Source organism: Copadichromis virginalis, linkage group LG7, assembly GCF_057382275.1.
Source record: "Copadichromis virginalis isolate Kocher_CV1m ecotype Utaka linkage group LG7, C_Virginalis_male_GT1.1, whole genome shotgun sequence".
NCBI lineage: Eukaryota > Metazoa > Chordata > Actinopteri > Cichliformes > Cichlidae > Copadichromis > Copadichromis virginalis.
Genome location: NC_140624.1, coordinates 41,357,275 through 41,375,684, shown reverse-complemented (window position 1 = coordinate 41,375,684; position 18,410 = coordinate 41,357,275). Strand labels below are relative to the sequence as shown.

General features: G+C 39.8%; 2 protein-coding genes across 2 annotated transcripts in view; one reads left to right on the top strand and one right to left on the bottom strand.

Moving 5' to 3' along the window:
• The window catches only part of jak2a (Janus kinase 2a), a 41,474-nt gene extending 26,592 nt beyond the window's left edge, over window positions 1–14,882 (top strand). Inside the window, exons 8-24 of the mRNA XM_085463397.1 lie at window positions 761–918; window positions 1,017–1,128; window positions 1,651–1,837; window positions 3,401–3,525; window positions 6,033–6,167; window positions 6,270–6,357; window positions 7,015–7,142; window positions 7,328–7,466; window positions 7,679–7,830; window positions 8,126–8,276; window positions 8,389–8,522; window positions 9,923–10,112; window positions 11,096–11,220; window positions 11,326–11,498; window positions 12,192–12,309; window positions 12,571–12,684; window positions 13,133–14,882. Of these exons, the coding sequence (XP_085319523.1) occupies window positions 761–918; window positions 1,017–1,128; window positions 1,651–1,837; window positions 3,401–3,525; window positions 6,033–6,167; window positions 6,270–6,357; window positions 7,015–7,142; window positions 7,328–7,466; window positions 7,679–7,830; window positions 8,126–8,276; window positions 8,389–8,522; window positions 9,923–10,112; window positions 11,096–11,220; window positions 11,326–11,498; window positions 12,192–12,309; window positions 12,571–12,684; window positions 13,133–13,240 (2,337 nt within the window). The 3' untranslated portion in view covers window positions 13,241–14,882. The remainder of the gene's footprint in view (window positions 1–760; window positions 919–1,016; window positions 1,129–1,650; window positions 1,838–3,400; window positions 3,526–6,032; window positions 6,168–6,269; window positions 6,358–7,014; window positions 7,143–7,327; window positions 7,467–7,678; window positions 7,831–8,125; window positions 8,277–8,388; window positions 8,523–9,922; window positions 10,113–11,095; window positions 11,221–11,325; window positions 11,499–12,191; window positions 12,310–12,570; window positions 12,685–13,132) is intronic.
• Window positions 14,883–15,416: 534 nt separating this feature from the next.
• rln1 (relaxin 1) lies at window positions 15,417–16,786 on the bottom strand. The gene is made up of 2 exons (XM_085465218.1): window positions 16,425–16,786; window positions 15,417–16,020 (listed from the first exon to the last, which is right to left on the bottom strand). Exons 1-2 carry the CDS (start codon window positions 16,618–16,620, stop codon window positions 15,659–15,661), a joined length of 558 nt encoding a protein of 185 aa, XP_085321344.1. The 5' UTR covers window positions 16,621–16,786; the 3' UTR covers window positions 15,417–15,658.
• Between the last annotated feature and the right edge of the window lie 1,624 nt (window positions 16,787–18,410).

The window sequence follows — 18,410 nt, the reverse complement described above, 5'->3', positions numbered from 1 at the left end:
ATGCTCAGCAGTTCAATAGATATGCTCTGTGGATAAAAGTACATGTCTACTCCTCTTAATCTTTGAGTACAGGTATTTTTAGTTCAATTGATACAGGTGTATAAAATCAAGCACCTCACCATGCAGTCTGCCTTTACAAACATTTGTGAAAGAAAGATGGGCTATTCTAAAGAAGACACTGAATTCATAATAGGTATCACCGTTTCAAGAAAGCAGTTCCCGAAATTTCTTCTTTTTCCCTACAGTCAGCTGCAAATAGTATTACTGCAAAGTGGGAACTTTTAGAAACTCATTTACCAAGTGGCAGACTACATAAAGTTACATGGTGAGTCACCGAGTACTCAAAGCTCTGCTGACTCAATATCTTTAGAGTTCCAGACCTCCTGTGACATTAACGGCAGCATAAACACTGCACCGGGAGCTTTGTGGCATGGGTTTTCATGGCGGAGCAGCTCCTGCAGGTGTAATGTACTTATATTTACTTAAATTATTTAGTAAATATAGTGTATGTATTCAGACAGTTGAATGAACGCTTAGTACTGGCAGCAGATAACAGGCACGTGTCACCAGTGGCAGCCATCATGGATCAAGATGGTAGCAGTATCAACTTGGAGACTCTGGGCTGAACTCTCACAACTAAATGATGTTAGGTTGTCCTCATTTGCTCGTGTATAAGATACTTTGTTGCTTCCAGCACGAGAAAATAAGTAAAATCCTGCATCTGTATTTCTGTATGCCTCTGCATTGACTCACAATGAAGGAGCTGGAATTTCGCTCGCTCTCAGTGGCCGTGTCATTCGTGTCACTGATCGATGGATACTACAGGCTGGTGGCCGATGCCCATCATTACCTGTGCAAAGAATTAGCGCCGCCACGGCTTCTGGAGTGCATTCAGAGCTACTGCCACGGCCCTGTGTCGTAAGTATCACACGCATGCATATCATGCATCACGTCCCACATGCACAGTCATGGACAGATGAAATCAGCAAAAAACATTCTGTCCCTTTTGATTGCAGGATGGAATTTACGGTCAGTAAATTGCGGCGCTCCGGTAACCATCAAGGCCTGTACATGCTTCGCTGCAGCCCCAGGGATTATGATAAATACTTCATGTCTTTTGTGGTGGGGGTAAGTAGTGTTAATGTTTGTGGGGAACACTCGATTTCCCACATTACTGCTATGCAATGTAACTCGCTTCTTCAGCTTATGACTGCATACATCCAAGCAGATATAAAATATGAAGTAAGATGTTTAAAGTCACTACGATGAAATTGCACAGCTGTTTCTCAAAGTAAACCATGTCCACTGGTTTTCAAAAACCGGAAACACACCTATCTGCACATGATTTTGATCACATTTTCAGCCACTAGAGGGAGCAATAAGGTTTGGTATCTACTTGCTGCAGGCGGTCTATATCTCCCAGCAGGTCACCATACTGTGACTTACTGGATGTGTGTTCTGTGTTTGACTTTAAGTGTAACTTAGACTGTTTCAAGTTTGTATGACTGAGGGAGGATTAAAACAAGTAAAAATGACCAGTTTTCAGACCGTGTATGGCTGACTGAAACGGCAGTAAGGAAGGGACACAAGGAGCATCCTTTGTAACATTCAGCACAACTCAGCTGTGGAAACTTTTCTTTTGATTTTCAGTATGAAACGATGGTGGACTATAAGCACTGTCAGATCACAAAGACGGAGTCAGGAGAGTACATTCTAAGTGGAGCCAAGAGGAGCTTTGGTTCACTCAGGGAACTTCTGAATTGCTACCAGAAGGAGGCGCTCCGCACTGATGGGTACACATTTCAGCTGATCAGGTGCTGCCCACCCAGCCACAAAGGTCAGTGTTCACATCCAGAACATGTATGTGATGAAAACGAAAATGAAAACGTGAAATACAAGCTATTTTCTCATTTCAGAATTGAAGGCACAGTAAAATGCATTTCCACATGCTTTGAGTTTTTTAAAAAATAAAAGCATTTTAACATTTAATGAAGCTATGAAAACAGTGAGCAGCGTGCGTTGTTTAGCTGTGAAACATTAGATGACAGTGATAAAATCAGCAAATAAAATGTGGTTTTCCAGTATCCTCAAACTTGTAAATTGTCATGGTCGCTGTGTGGCAGGCAGGATGAGGACCCAAAATGCAAACTCACGGACTCAGGGGATAAACTCAAAATGCAGCTTTATTGCTGACAGGTGACAAACGAAAGCAGTGATACCAAAGCAATACAAAACTAAACTAAACTAAACTACACTGGGAAAAGCTAATTGTAACATATACCAGAAGACACGGGGAGAACCACACACAGCATGAGGGAGAACGCGACGCCGAACAGAGGGAGACGCAGACAGAAATACACAGAGGGTTAACGAGGAAAGTGGGAACACACGGGGAACACAGCTGACACAGATAACCATAACGAGACAGGGCGGGGTGAACATAACACTGACGGGAGACGGGCAGAGTCAAACAGGAAGTACGGAGGTTCAGACAGGAGGAGAGAGAGCACGGGGAAAACACAGACATAACGGGCTGGGGAAACATGGAATAAAACATAAGGAGAGACGAGGGCTCACAGATACACAGAGGGGCACACAGGGGGTAAAAGCCACGAAGGGAAAACACTTAGGGAACAACACAACAGGGCAACTCAGGAAACATGGCCTAAATAGGGAACAAAATACAAACATACAAGAAAACTAAGAATACTGGGCCAACATGGCCCAGGACCATGACATAAATCCTGTTTCAGTGGCACTGATGAATCCTATGTTAGCACTCCACAGAATTTCTGGGCACTTTTATGTCACTGTTATTTTAATTTTGTAACTGTTTATGTGTGAAATCCTTTGTGTCCCTGCTGCAGTCAATTAATCATCTTAAAGCTTCTGCTTTTATTAGATACTTTAAAAACATCTTAAGAAAATGTGTTTATTGGTACATGTGATTAGACTATAAGCCAAAGAACAGATCATACAAAGGTACTGTGTTGGTGTTACGAAGAAATGGTTACTGATAGTATGGTATCAATAATGATTTAGCTTTGCATGCATATAAGAAAAGAAATTAATGACATTTTTATTGGAACAAAAATAAGTTTTTATCGCCTCATAAAAAACAAAACAAAACATATGTGTGTGGAGAAGTTAGAGATGAAAGCTAATGATTCAGTAAACTATTCCAGGTTTTTAGGTACCAAAACTTTGATTTATGGTTTATGGTGAAAAATATAAAAACACACAACATAAAGTTTCATATCCACGATAAGAATTCTGAATGTAATAATCCAGGTTTATAATTGCTGATCAAATTCAATATTTAACAGTGTGAGTCATCAGTGTCATTGTCTAGTTTTGGTCAGGTGTAGTGTGAACCTTGTTAATCTCTACCTTTCTTCAGATAAGTCCAACCTGCTAGTGTGTAGAAGCAATCAAGGGGCCGAGATGCCCATATCTCCCACGCTCCACAAACACAACATCAGCCAGATGGTCTTTCACAAGATTCGAAAGGAGGATCTCATCATCGTAAGTAAACCTTCTCTGGCTCCTAACTTCAGCCTCTCCTTTGACATGAAAACGCCAGGATTGCACATGCTGTTTCTCAAACACACTGGAAATACCAAACAGTGTTGAAAGTCCTCTTTTCTTTCTCCTGAAGAGATATAATTTAGATTTAAGACTTCTGAACAAGGCAAGGCAAGGCAAGTTTATTTGTATAGCACAATTCAACAACAAGGTGATTCAAAGTGCTTTACAGAGACATTAGAAACAAGAACAAATAAAAAGCATGATTTAAAATTGATTAAAACAAGCAAATAAACTAACTAACTAATTAACAAACAAACAAACAAACAAACAAACAACAGTATATAAAATCAAAACAGATAAAATCAGAACAGTAGATAAAATCAGTAGTTAAATGTAAGTTTTGAAATTTAAGCTTAAAGTGTGGATTTGGTGCTTTATTCAAATGCAGCTGAGAACAGGTGAGTCTTCAACCTGGATTTAAATAAACTGAGTGTTTCAGCTGATCTGAGGCTTTCTGGGAGTTTGTTCCAGATATAAGGAGCATAAAAGCTGAATGCAGCTTCTCCGTGTCTGGTTCTGACTCTGGGAACTGATAAAAGACCGGATCCAGATGACCTGAGGGATCTGGATGGTTCATACTGGGTCAGGAGGTCATTGATGTATTTTGGTCCTAAACCATTCAGAGCTTTATAGGCCAGCATCAGAACTTTAAAGTCTATCCTCTGACGGACAGGCAGCCAGTGTAAGGACCTCAGAGCTGGACTGATGTGGTCCACTTTTTTGGTCTTAGTGAGGACTCGAGCAGCAGAGTTCTGAATGAGCTGTAGTTGTCTGACTGATTTTTTAGGTAGACCTGTAAAGATGCTGTTACAGTAATCAAGCCTACTAAAGATGAACGCATGGACTAGTTTTTCCAGGTCCTGTTGAGACATCAGATCTTTTATCCTTGATATATTCTTGAGGTGATAGTAAGCTGACTTTGTTATTGTCTTAATGTGTTTTTCTAAGTTTAGGTCTGCATCCATCACTACACCCAAATTTCTCGCCTGGTTTGTGGTTTTTAGATGTATAGATTGAAGTTCTCTGGTGACCTGTAATCGTTTTTCTTTGGCGCCAAAGACTATTACCTCAGTTTTGTTTTTGTTTAGCTGGAGAAAATTGTGGCACAACCAGTCATTGATTTCCTCAATGCATTTACCAAGAGCCTGTACAGGGCCTCGGTCTCCTGGTGACATTGTGATATATATTTGTGTGTCATCTGCATAGCTGTGATAGTTTATTTTGTTGTTGTTTATAATCTCGTATTTTAAAGGCTGGAGCCTTTGTGAATGTAAACTTGAGTGAGAACACCAGAGGCAAGAGAACTGTTGTGGGATCCGCCAGGATGCTAGATACGGTTAACAAAAAGACTCAATCTGCTGTCTCTGTTTTTATTTTATTTGAGCATTTAAAGTTTTGTTGGACAGAACTGTCATAGGAAAACCTCACGACTACAGGCTGTTTATTTAGCCAAGCTTTAACTGTAGCTTGCCATCACCAGTGTGTGAATGGGTGGATGACTGGTTGTGTAAAGCGCTTTGGGGTCCTTAGGGACTAGAAAAGCGCTATATAAATACAGGCCATTTACCATTTTACCATTTAACACTCCTCCTGCAGTATTGTGCTTGTGTTTGTGCTGATGTGCTGGGCAGTGCATTTGATTAGCAGCACCTGACTGCTAACCTCTTATTTCCTATGAAACTAAGTTGTGTGCTTAGTTTTTAGGGCTGTATAAACTGAATGTATTTTTTGACTTTCTGATTTGCACTTGATGTTTTTATTAAGTTAGTTAAGAGCTTTGCTAGCAGACCGCTTGAAACCCCAAAAGATTACTCTATCTTTCATTACAGAAGAAAAATATTATGTTCTGACAATTTGCCTGGAAATGATAAGGCCTGATGATATTGCCAATATATCTGATCTTCAATAAATCGGATCCAGGTGGTCGATAACGTTTAACTGCCTGGGTCACAGCTCAGCCAGACGAACATAATATTTCATTTAGTTCCCAGGATGAATGTGTGGAGGCTTGGAAATGTATTGATATAGTTCGTGACTCTTCACTTCAGAGAATCCAGAAGATCTCAGCTTTAACTACGAATAAAAAAAGGCAGGAGTAAAGATTTGGATAAACATCTGTGGCAACTTTGAGTTTTCATTAAGAAATGCTAAAGGAATTGGCTCTGATGGATGTTAAAAGTCAAAGTTTGTCATCTTTTTTGTTTCATGCGTCTTACTTTGGATGATAAACTATGTATTTGTCTGTAGTTTTGAGAATACTGCTCTAAACAAAAAACCCTGCATTTCGCTGTATAGGCTGTTTTGGTTGCATGACTGTATGACTCCTGCTATTCAAGCTAATATATTTTGAGGAGTTTATGAGGAGAGGACATTGCCTAGGGAACTGTTTAGAGTCAACTAAACAATGTGGTTTTTTTCAATAAACCAATAAAACTGTGTTTCAGAAAGAGAGTCTGGGTCAAGGAACGTTCACCAAGATCTTTTGCGGTGTGAGGAAGGAGCTTGGAGACTATGGGGAGACACATCAGATGGACGTTGTTATTAAGATTCTGGACAAGGCACATCGCAGCTATTCAGAGGTTAGCTTCTTAAGGAAGAATTTAGGTGACTGTTAATCTTATTGATTACTCATGTTCATGGACTCAAATTTAAATTCTCTTCTCTCATTTTTTTCCTTGCAGTCATTTTTTGAAGCTGCAAGCATAATGAGCCAGCTCTCCCACAAACACTTACTTCTCACTTATGGCGTGTGTGTTTGTGCAGATGAAAGTAAGTGTACAACACAAGCACAACCTTTACTGGATGGTTTAAGATATTTAAGATGTAGACAAAATGAGCAGCAACACACTAATTATACCAGTCATGTGGTAGGTCCACGAGGAATAGGCTCCCAAAATAGAAAAAGAGACCATTCACACATTAAACGAGCACCAAATAATGTCAAACTGTGTTCCTGTGGGCAGCTGAGACGATCAAACAGAGAGGGCAGAAGGTTTCTGACCCTTCGTTCAGACTGGATTAAGCCCTTGGGATCAACAGGTCACTAAGGGGCCACTGTAGTCTTTAAAGCAGCACACACGTGAAGTAGTGTATCTGGGAGCTGTTGTCAAAGTCTTTCTTCTTTTACATGTAATGGATGCAAAAAGTCAAGTGTGTGCATGTGGGCTGAGGGAAGTGTTTAAGTGAAGAAATGTCCGTTCAGTTTTATGAAATATATATAAACACCCCAAAATCACTACATGGTAACAGGGGAAGACTTCTGGGTAAGCACATGTGTATTACTACTCAACACAATCTTCAGTGAACCACAAACTGGTTAATTTAGTGCTTCATTTCATAGAGCTTTGTTGAAAAGATTTTCTTCATGGATAGAAGTAAATAAACAGATGAGTAAGTGAAACGATCTAATCTCAATCTCCCGGTCAGACATGATGGTGCAGGAGTACGGTAAATTTGGTTCACTGGACACTTACCTGAAGAAGAACAAAGGCTGTGTTAACATCACCTGGAAGCTGGAAGTGGCCAAACAGCTGTCCTGGGCTATGCACTATCTGGTAAGACTTACCAACTTAATGCTGTGTGACCCATACAGATTTCTTTTTAAATGTAAAGATTATGGACACATTTACACATTTTGAAATGAAGGGAAAAAAGAAACCAACATGGAAATGAACCTTTCATTGGGACTTTCCTAATGCTACGTTGATATTTATGTTGTCCCTATTGTAACTGAACACAGGAGGATAAAAACGTCATTCATGGGAATGTTTGTGCCAAGAATGTCCTTCTGATTCGAGAGGAGGATCGGAAAACAGGCAGTCTTCCATTCATCAAGCTCAGTGACCCCGGTATCAGCATCACCGTGCTGCCCAGAGAAGGTGAGAACGCCGACATCGCGGTCCCGAGGCTTGCACCTCACACCTGTGTGATGTTGGAATGATGTTCACTGCATGGTTTTTCCTTGGTGTGATTGTCAGAGATACCTACGAGGACATAATTTAGTCACCTTTTGCTTCCCTTTTCTTCATCTTTGGTCTGCATTTCCAACATTTAGTATTTTCCTGCATCTCTTTACATGTCTGACCTGCAGTGCTAGTGGAGCGTATCCCATGGGTGCCTCCTGAGTGCATTGAAAACCCTCAAAACCTGAGTTTAGCTACAGACAAGTGGAGCTTTGGGACCACGCTTTGGGAGATCTGCAGCGGAGGAGACAAACCTCTCAGCACACTGGACAGCTCAAAGGTCCAAAAAAACCAAACATGCATTGATACATTTTGTAAAATATTTAACTTTGGTTTTGAGACATAATTAGATAAACGGGTTCATTAGAGCGGCTTAGATTTGAACTAATTAGCTGTACAGATGTGAGGCTGGTCAGTCTGTTACAAAAAAGATACATTTATATTCCTGAACATGTGAAACTCACTAATTTCTTTTGTGAAAAGACAGGTTTAAAATGTTAAACTTTTAAAAACATGTCTTCTTTTCCAAGACAAGAACAATCAGGTACTTAATTTTGTTCTTTCCTGTTCTGTAGAAAAACTTGTTCTATGAGGACAGACACCAGCTGCCGGCTCCTAAATGGACAGAGCTGGCCAATCTGATAAACAGCTGTATGGACTATGAGCCTTTACACCGGCCCTCCTTCAGAACAATAATCCGAGATCTCAACAGTCTCTTCACACCAGGTAGGAACATGAATGGAGTCATGTGTGTCAGAGAAAGACCACCATGCATCACTCCAGCACGCTCGTTATTTCACCCAGATGTTGTTGAAAGTGACACGGCCGTTTGTTGCAGACTATGAGCTGCTGGTGGAGAGTGACATGGTGCCCAACAGAGCACGAGGCTTCGGCTTCCCGTGGGCCTCTGAGAACCAAGATCCGTCACAGTTCGAGGAGCGGCACCTCATTTTTCTCAAGCAGCTGGGCAAAGTGAGACATGCTCTATGTACACATCACTTATTTTTAGAGTTTGACTACTGTAATTTCCGCACTATAAGGCTCACTTAAAGTCCTTTAATTTTCTTAAAAATTGGCAGTGCGCCTTATGTGTGAATTCTGGTTGTGCTTACTGACCTCAAACCGATTTTTTGTGGTACACAGTGCGCAGAAATCTGTCAAAAATCTATTAGTACAACTTTTTTTATTTTTTATTTTTGTTAGTCCTTTATTTATCCAGGTAAAAAAAATCTCATTGAGATTAAAAATCTCAGTTCCAAGAGAGACCTAGCATCATGGCAAAAAAAGTCAAAATACACATACCACATAAATATATAACATTTAAAACAAATACAATATCCCATACCAACATCCCAACTTTGTTAAGCCATGAAGGCGCACGGCTTAATGGCTTGCCGGAGCATTACGGCTACCGTAGTCAGGAGTCTCGTAGAGTAATCTGGGTCCAAAACGCCATCCCTTCAGGTCCCAAAGTCAAACGAACACTGCGGCATCACTGAGAGTTAAACACTGTCTAAATTCTTTCATCTTTAATAAAATGATCACCTGAGGTGTAACGATTAAGTTTAACATCAAGGCATCCATGAAAACAGAATTTATTAAATTTAATGGCGTTAGAAGTTAGCAGGATGTTAGCTTACTAGTTTCCACCTAAATATGATATAGCATGTTCTGACTGAGAGATTTCTGAAAGAATTAAAAGGTACAGCTCTGCTATCACTTCCAACATAAATGAAGACAGGAAACTAAACGGCAGTAACTTTTGTAGGGTTACTGAAATTGGGCTAGCTGGTATATAATGATGTGCTACGTGATCACTAGCGACACAGCTATGTTAGCATAACATAAACACAGTGAAGCTAGAGGATGAATGCTAACTTTTTTCCACTCGATAAAAGCTAACTTGAGGATTCCTGATGGTTAGCGACAAATGCAATCGCATGGCATGATGCTATAAACGGACCAAACTTCAGTCAGGAGAACAACAGAGATTATCCATCCGCAATACGAGGTTAGTCATTAATATACTGCAACAACATGGGAATAGAGCAGCTGCGAGAGAATTCAACATTACTGAATCAATGGTACAGAAGTGGAGGAAGCAAGAAGAATGAGTTGAGTGAAGTTTGACTTACCTGACTGAAAAATACAGTAACTTTTTCATGTCATTAGAAATGTAATGTATATAAACAAAATCATTTCTAAACAGCTTTTATAGTCAATTATTATTTTTCCACCGGCTCATCATTTCCTTGTTTCCATTGGTGAAGATCCAAAAATACTATTATGTGCTAATTATTTATTATAAATGGAAATGATAGCATTTCTCTTTTAAAATGTGTTTTTCTTGTCTGTTTCATCTCACACTTCAGGGGAACTTTGGCAGTGTGGAGATGTGCAGGTACGACCCGCTGCAGGACAGCACAGGGGAGGTGGTGGCTGTGAAGAAACTCCAGCACAGTACAGCTGAGCACCTCAGGGACTTTGAGCGGGAAATTGAGATCCTTAAATCACTTCAGCATGAAAACATTGTCAAATACAAGGGAGTGTGCTACAGTGCAGGTATGAGCACATTGTTTGATCTCTATGGTGCTGTGAAACATTAAGTAACCACTTTCTGATTTCTTAGATTTTATTCGTCACACTTAAATGTTTCAGATCATCCAACAAATGTAAATATTAGACAAAGATAACCGTGCACTCTTGGAGTAATTTTGATAAGTATGGCAGTCCTGGCGAGGTCCACCACTGATCCATTTCAACATCGATAGACGTCAGTGGTTTTGTTTCGTAGCTGTTTTTAAGGGACGTGTTGCTTTTTGAGCTGTTTCAGCCAACCTCAATTCATCTTCTCAGTGTTCCAAAAGATGTGGTTATTTAATTAATTAATAAATATTTCCACACAGGACCTGGTACTGTTGGATAGCTTTTCTTCCATAATCATTGAAATCATTATTTAAAAGCTGCTTTTTGTCTTTACTCAGGTTATTGTTGTGTAATATCAAAAAGTGTTTGATCATGTGGTTTTTTAAGTTTGACAAATATTGTAGGCAAAAACTTAAAGAAATCAGCCGTGTGCTTTTTCACATTACTGTGCACTTGAACTTGTATTGCTCGTCATCTCCTATGACTTGGATAAACAGTAAAAACATTAAATGCTGTTGGTCCTATTTCAGCTTATAATTAAAGTTAGTAAATGTTGCTGTTTTGGTATAAAATATTGTTTCTTTTGTATATTTATGTTATGTAATTTTCCTTAATAATGTCAAGACGAGAGATTCACTTTTTTCTTTTTTTTCTCTTTTATTTAATGCAAACTTCCGTGAGCTGCTTGTTTCTTGATTTAATATTCCCACCCCGGCACATTTTCTAATGCATTATGCTGTTTTCCACACATTTGCTGCCTGGGGCGTCAGTGACCATGCCCAATGAAACAAATAAATCTGAATTAGCTCAGAAAACCCACTTTAGGCGAGGCCTCCGCTCCACCGCTCACATCGTATTCTCTTTCTCTAGTAGCGAACTCAACTCCCTTTTTTCTGCAGGACGAAGAAACCTACGGTTGATCATGGAATATCTCCCCTATGGCAGTTTGAGAGATTATCTCATCAAACACAAGGACAGATTTGATTCCAAGAAACTGTTGCACTACGCGTCACAGATTTGCAAGGTAACACAGTGCTATACAGAGATTCTTGCAAAACGCTTCTTCACAGTTCTTCTCGGAGCTGCTGCAAAATATATGCATTTGGTGTAACACATGAATTCCTTCCAGGGAATGGACTACCTTGGCACTAAGCGTTACATTCACAGAGATCTGGCCACAAGAAATATTCTGGTGGAGAGCGAGATGAGGGTTAAGATCGGTGACTTTGGTCTGACCAAGGTGCTTCCTCAGGACAAAGACTACTACACTGTCAGAGAGCCTGGGGAAAGCCCCATCTTCTGGTGAGGACCACGCTTAATCCTATCTTAATATCTTTTGCTTTTACTAGCTGTTACTTCCTTTCTTTAAATACTCTAACAGTTGTGAGATTTAAAAATTCGCAATTAAGTAAAATCATGATCCACACGGAGGCAAAGATTAGAACTCGTTTTTATGCATCCACTTTAAATGGTCTTTGGTCAGAACTTCATCTCCGTTTGATTGCGTTTAATAGACAGCTGTGTTTTTAAAAAATGTTTTTATGGATGTGACTTTCCGATCTGCCTTAATTGAACATAGTTTTTTTCCCGATAACTACCAGCTGGGGGCGACGCAGAATCAAGTCTGATTGTATAGAACTCTATGAGAAAACAACACTACTGCTCCTCCTGTATGACCTCAATAAACATTTTGCTCGTGGTTTAATGGTCTTTATTTAAAGTTTAACATCATATTGTGATATTAACTTTGGAAATTAACTGGAGTAAAAGACAAGATCAGAGAATCTCTATGGTTTGGCTACTTTTTGATTGGTTTGAGCTTTTGATTTGAGCCTGCAGTGTCCTCGGTTTCTGTTTCTAGCAACATCAAGTTGAGGCTTTAAATTTGGTATAATGTCTTTAAATTTGGTATAATGTCCGTCTTTTATATGCAATCTGTGTATGGATTGCGTTATATATATGCTTGAGTCTTGAATGTGCTGCGGTGTCTTGCAGGTACGCTCCTGAGTCGCTGACAGAGAGCAAGTTCTCTGTGGCTTCAGACGTCTGGAGTTTTGGGGTCGTCCTCTATGAACTCTTCACTTACAGCGACAAGAACTGCAGCCCACCAGTGGTACTGTGTTTTTTTTTCTAGTTCTGCTAAGTGTTTCCCTCATTTTACTTTTAATTTCTTGGTCACTTGTCTCAATTGCTCAGTTGATTTGGAAAACAACTCACTGTAATTAGGCTGCAGCGTGGCTTAAAGAATCAGTTGATTGAGCACTCCTCTCTGCGTGATGTACTCAAAAACAGGAACCACTTCATTTTTCTTTCATGTTATTTGAAACATACTGCTTCTTCTTAACCAGACCAAATGAATTTTCTTCTGTTTTAGGTCTTTATGAATAAAATGGGCAATGAGAAGCAGGGCCAGATGATTGTCTACCATTTGATTGACCTCCTGAGAAATGGCTATAGGCTGCCTGCTCCTGATAAGTGTCCTACACAGGTCTGTTACTTTCTTCACCATAAGCTGCTCATTGTTTTGGTAAAATGTCTTGTGGTTCAAAGACAACAGAGATATAACTTGCTTATGATGTTTAACAACGTGAGTCTCACATAAGAAATTCATGTGGAGTAAAGAACCTATTAAACATAGTCCTCAGTGATCCTGAGAGGATTAAGATCAGCTAAGATGAAAATCATATATCTCAACAACACTGAACTAACCCAGATGACCGTGTAAAATGAAGCTTTGAGTAAGATGCACACACAGTTTAGCTTGTGTTCAACAGCCATTTTATTAGATACACATTGCTGGTAGTGTGTTGGAGCTTTTAGCTTCCATAGCTCACCCCTAAAACTGCTGGGTTCTTACAGAAGGCTTCATTAGTAACACTTAATCTCTTTTGTTTTCTTAGAACTGTGTAAATAATGCTGTCCTGATGCCTCCCCAGATTCACAAGATTATGATGGAGTGCTGGAGCAATGACCCTAAACTGCGGCCTACTTTCAAGACATTAATCCATAGTGTGGAGACTGTACGAGATAGCGAAGAAAGATGAGGAGCATCGATCCGTGAACCTTTGACCTTTAGGCGTTGACTCGCGTGAGTCAGTCCTCTCCGACCTGAGCAAAACAACAAAGCATCTGATTTACTGCAGTTTGGAGTTGAAGTGATGGTAAATGGTAAATGGCCTGTATTTGTATAGCGCTTTTACTAGTCCCCCCCTAGGGACCCAAAGCACTTTACACACCCAGTCATCCACCCATTCACACACTGGTGGAGGCAAGCGACAGTTGTAGCCACAGCTGCTCTGGGGCAGACTGACAGAAGCGAGGCTGCCTATAAGTGATGTCAGTCTTCTTCCTATGGTCGCATGAAGTATTCACATGAACTGATGAATGAGTACACTACACTTCCGGCGCTTTCAGGAAGATTTCACCCTGGGACCAATTGTTTTCTTTGATGTGTTTGCACGTGTTGCGTTTTAAACGTCGAGAGAGGCGATAAAAAGTTTCAGTGTGATAGTCAGTATTTTTTCCAAGAATGTGAAAAGAACAAGCACCAACAAGCAGCAGTTACTGTGTACCTTTAAAGATGTAAAATAAGCAGGAAAGTCTTTTTTTGCATAAGCAAAGAGACTATGAGGGAACAAAGGCTCTGCAGTCTTCACATCACTGGGCGTAAATCACCAGAGCTGAACCCCAGTGCACGTGCTCATGAGCAGCTCTACTTGAATGAGCAGATTTCTTCCTGCCGATGCCCATATCGATTTTTTTTAGGGTTTTTATCCATGTCTGTAAGGACGGGACCCGCCATCGCGATCTTTACGAGATTTCTGCTTCTACAGTGGAAGTGACAGTTTTGAATGTGTCTGTGCTGAGAACCTGTGAGGTGACTGAAGGAATGAGCCGCCTCCTTGTTTATAAGGGGCAGGTTATGCTATTTCATTGAGGTCAGAGTTAAAATTTCACAAGGCATTGGGAAAAAACCCGCAAACTATCATAAACTCAGTGTAATTTTTGTTTCAGTGAAAAGCAGCCATTACTTTGTGAAACCTTCATTAATAAACAGTTGTGTTTTAATAATAGGGTATGAAGTTTTAAGCTTGTGCAGTTTGTAGATATGTAAAGTGATGTAAAGTTGATTTTTTTTGCACCTGGAGGGAAAGTAATGATGGGAAGTGCCTTTATTTTCTGCAGGAGACTTGTTGCCAGTCGTGCTTTTTATTAGGAAAACTGATTCGATTTTGTGGTCACGTCTTCGTTTTATACTTCGACACCTATTTAAAGATCCAGCTTGTGTGTTACATGATTTCTTTTTAGGTTTAAGACTGTCGGTGAATGTTTGTGGAAGACAGACTCTTTTCTCTTTGTTTTTAATCCCAAATGCTCTCTTTTCAAGTCGTTTTCTGGTGTGAAACTCAAATAAATGTATTATTAGCAATGAGACAGTGTACACTTTAAATGTGTGTGCGTTCTCCTGTGTTTTAACCTCCTATTAGGCACCCTGAATATTTCTTTCATGATACTTGACGATTGTCAGTTTATTCTGTTTTTGTTTTTTTTAAATTGCAAAACATTTGGGAGTTATCTTTTTCCATACCAGTATTATTGTGATGTATGTATATCAAATATGATTCCTCTGTGAAGTGTGTATCATTTTGTATCCAAAGATTTTCATAAAAAGCTCCAAAAATTCAACTGGTGTTTCTTTTTCCTTATTTGTTTTTAATTGTAGTTTGTTTCAGACAGGGTTAAGAAAAAGCTGCCATTTAAACTGTGCTCTGCTGGTTTACATGTGAATATCTGAAGATGTGAAGTTTATATATGTAAGGTGTTTGTGCTTTTTTAGTAGACAAGTCATACAGTAGCCGTAGCTCCATCTAAGAGCGTTTTTTAATGTGAAGTTAATGTGTAAACTCCATGATTGCCAGCAAGAGTTGAGATATTTTTATGTTTATTTTATTGAGGCTGAATGGGTTTAGGTGGGTGCAACAGTGTTAAAAGGACAAAAACCCTGCTCCTGTGGAGTATTATCCTCGGGCTGTTTAGAGAAAATCATCAGGGTGTTTTAATGCTGTGAACAAGGCCAGCAATAAGTTCCCGGCCTCCTAAATGACATTAATGTACAATACTGTCCAGTGTTAGTATGAATGCATTTCATGAATGTGGTCTGAGAGTCGACAGGCCAAAATATAGACAGAAAAAAATCTGATGCTGCTCAATATGTCATATATTACAGTATTTAAAATTTATTGACAAAGATAACAACATATAATACGTACAGATGGATTAAACAAAGGAGAGAGGAGAATGAAGACGATGTGAAGCTGGGGGAATGTTTTTCTTGTACACTACAGCACGAGTGGGAACAGCTTAATCAACACCAGACGTTTTCTGTACACTGTCCATTACTGCTCATCATAATGGCTCCATGATCGAGCTCGTGCCATCACCCACCCACCCTGCTTCCTGCCTCAGCACAAGCGTCCAATATCATTCTTGGTGCAGCCCTGGTTACAGCACATCCCTGCCACACCAAGTGAAAAGTTCCTCTTCTTCTTGCTTGGTAGGATCCAGTCAGCTGAACCCGGGGTCCCGTCTTGCTCACCTGCAGCTGTGGACAGATGGGAGTCCCCCAGAGGGGCGGGAAGACTCAGCGGTGGCTGCTGCTGCTGTCTGTCACCTGTGGACCCGTAAAGAGCCAAGAGGTCTGCCAGGGAGTAAGAGGAGGCAGTGCGGAGAGGAGAGTGGTTTTCTGCGAGGTCTGCATCACGTTGCCAGGTGTGCTGGCTCTCCTCCACTTTAACATCAGGGAGGGAACTCCACGGGAACAGATCTAGAGATAGAAAAAAAAAAAGATCAGCGACCTCAAATGCAATCAGGAAATTAGTGCAGGAAAGTGTACTGTAGGCCAGAAAAGACAAAGAAAATAGGAGAATAATGGAGAGTATTCACTAAAAGGAGCCGACTGTGGTGCTGAACTGTCGTGCTATACATGTATCAGGCATCATCAACGAATGAAAACAGCCTGAACTCATTCCAAAGTGCCATAGGTCAAAATTTAACAGGAAGTCTTTCACAGTCCTCCACCTGTGGAGCATCTTTGGTCTTAATGATAAATAAATACCTCACACTCTTCACAGATCTCCACCATTCACTGTAGTTTTAAACACGTCTGCATACATTTAATTAGTGCACACAAATGAAACAATTAGTGAAAGTGTAGCAGCATTAACTCACCCAAGTCTCCCTCCGTGGACCGTCTCCACCGGGAGCCACCACAGGTGAAGATGACCGCTCTGATGAACTCTCTCCCACACAGTTTCACCCCATAGTCCCTCGGTACGATCAGTCTGTTCATCACATCAGCATTCTCACAGCTGCACATGCTGCCAACACACACCACAGCCACGGCGAGAGTCAGTCTCCAGAGCATTGCTCACCTGTCCTGAAATTAAACTGCCTGGTTTGAGGTGCACAGGTGGGAGTCAGCTGGGCTCCGGTCTGATGTGTGCTGCAGATCCCGCTCGCTTCCTTGTTTCTCTGTCAGGAATATGCTCTTGCAGACTCTCAAACTGGGAAAGCTGCTTCTATCAGTCTGCTTTGTGTTCTTTTCTTCTTCGCTCTTTGGGAGTGGACCTTATATAGCCCTAGACACTAGTTCACCCAACAACCTGCCTCCCTTCCTCTCACACGCGTCATCGTCTTTCGGATTGATGACGATGACGTACGTGGAGTTATTTCTCTTGTGCAGTAATATCAAGTTTGAGTATGCACTCATTACTCACACATTATTACAGAAGACAAATGTTTAACATAGGCAGCAATTATTATCGGAAAACTTTATAAAAGCACTGAAAACATTTGGTGTCTTGTAAGATTTTAAGTGCTTTAGGCTGATACTAACATAATTAAAAAACAAAACAAAACGAGGTAGGTTATTGACTTTGCAGCATTGCATTCAGGGGGTACCTTTGCTGCAAGAGAGAAACTGAGATACTGAAGTCCTTTAAATATCTTTTACCGAATTCACGGCTATTTTGTTTGTTTTACTTTATTTGTATACAATACAGAAAACAGGACAAGTTAAAATAAACAAGATAAAAATGACAGATATTGAATTTAAAGCTTAGATTTTTTTAAACTTCCACTCTATGCTACTGTTTCTTTTTCTGCCTTCCCTAAAAATATCATAAAAAACACATTTAATGGGTTGTAATTACCATCTTCATTTATTGATTTTTATTTTTTCTTTCTTTTTCATACTTAATGTTAATTAACGGGTTAGATCTCTAAATCATCACAAATAGTGGTGTCGAGGCGATGTTTGATTTTACTTGGGCTCATCTTTAATTTAAATCTGATTATATTTGGTTTTTCTGGTTATGGATGCATTTACGCTGTCATTCAGTACTAGCAGCTAGAGATTTCATTTACCATTTCTATTATGGAAATGTGATTTAACCTGGATGCAAACACTGATGTGAATAAAACATATGAGAAAAGCTTATTTATTACAGCTAAGAGTAAATCTTTGGGTAACTCATTCAGCCTTCTTATAGATCAATAGTAAGCTATTTTTAGTGCACAGAAATGTCCTAAATGTTCTTAATTTCCTCAGTTTGCAGATTTTAAGCATGCATGGAAATTAAAACTGATGTAAAATAAAAAGAAGAAAAAAAGAGGCAAGAATGAAAAGAAGGAAGCAGGTGGAGGACAAGCACTACTGGAAGAGAAAATTTGAGATGAGAGTCTCTGTTTTTTTTGTAGCCTTATTTGTCATTCTTTAGACAAATGTTCCCTAGGTGCTGTCAACCTGGAATCCAAGCAGGAAGCATATTGGAAAAATAGTTTTTTCTTTTAATGGCCCTAAAGAAAAACAGTGATAACGAGAAGACAATAATTAACTGTCAGCAAGCGATAAAATGATAAATAAGAGCACAAGACTGAAAATTATTCAAAGTTGAATGAAATGGAAAAACAACAACATAAATACTGCAAAACATAAAATGCTAAAAGCTTAAAAGCCATTTAAATGCCACCTGTAGATGACTTGTGGCATTCTTTTAGCAAGACTGTAACCTAAACTTTATGCGTCTGCTTTGTCTAACACTTAAAAAATGTCATATACTGACCTGCTCTGGTAAAGGTCAGTATATGACATCAACGGGTGATTAATTCAATAAAAATGTTGTGAAGATTCGGCTCAGTAAGTTTCACACTTTG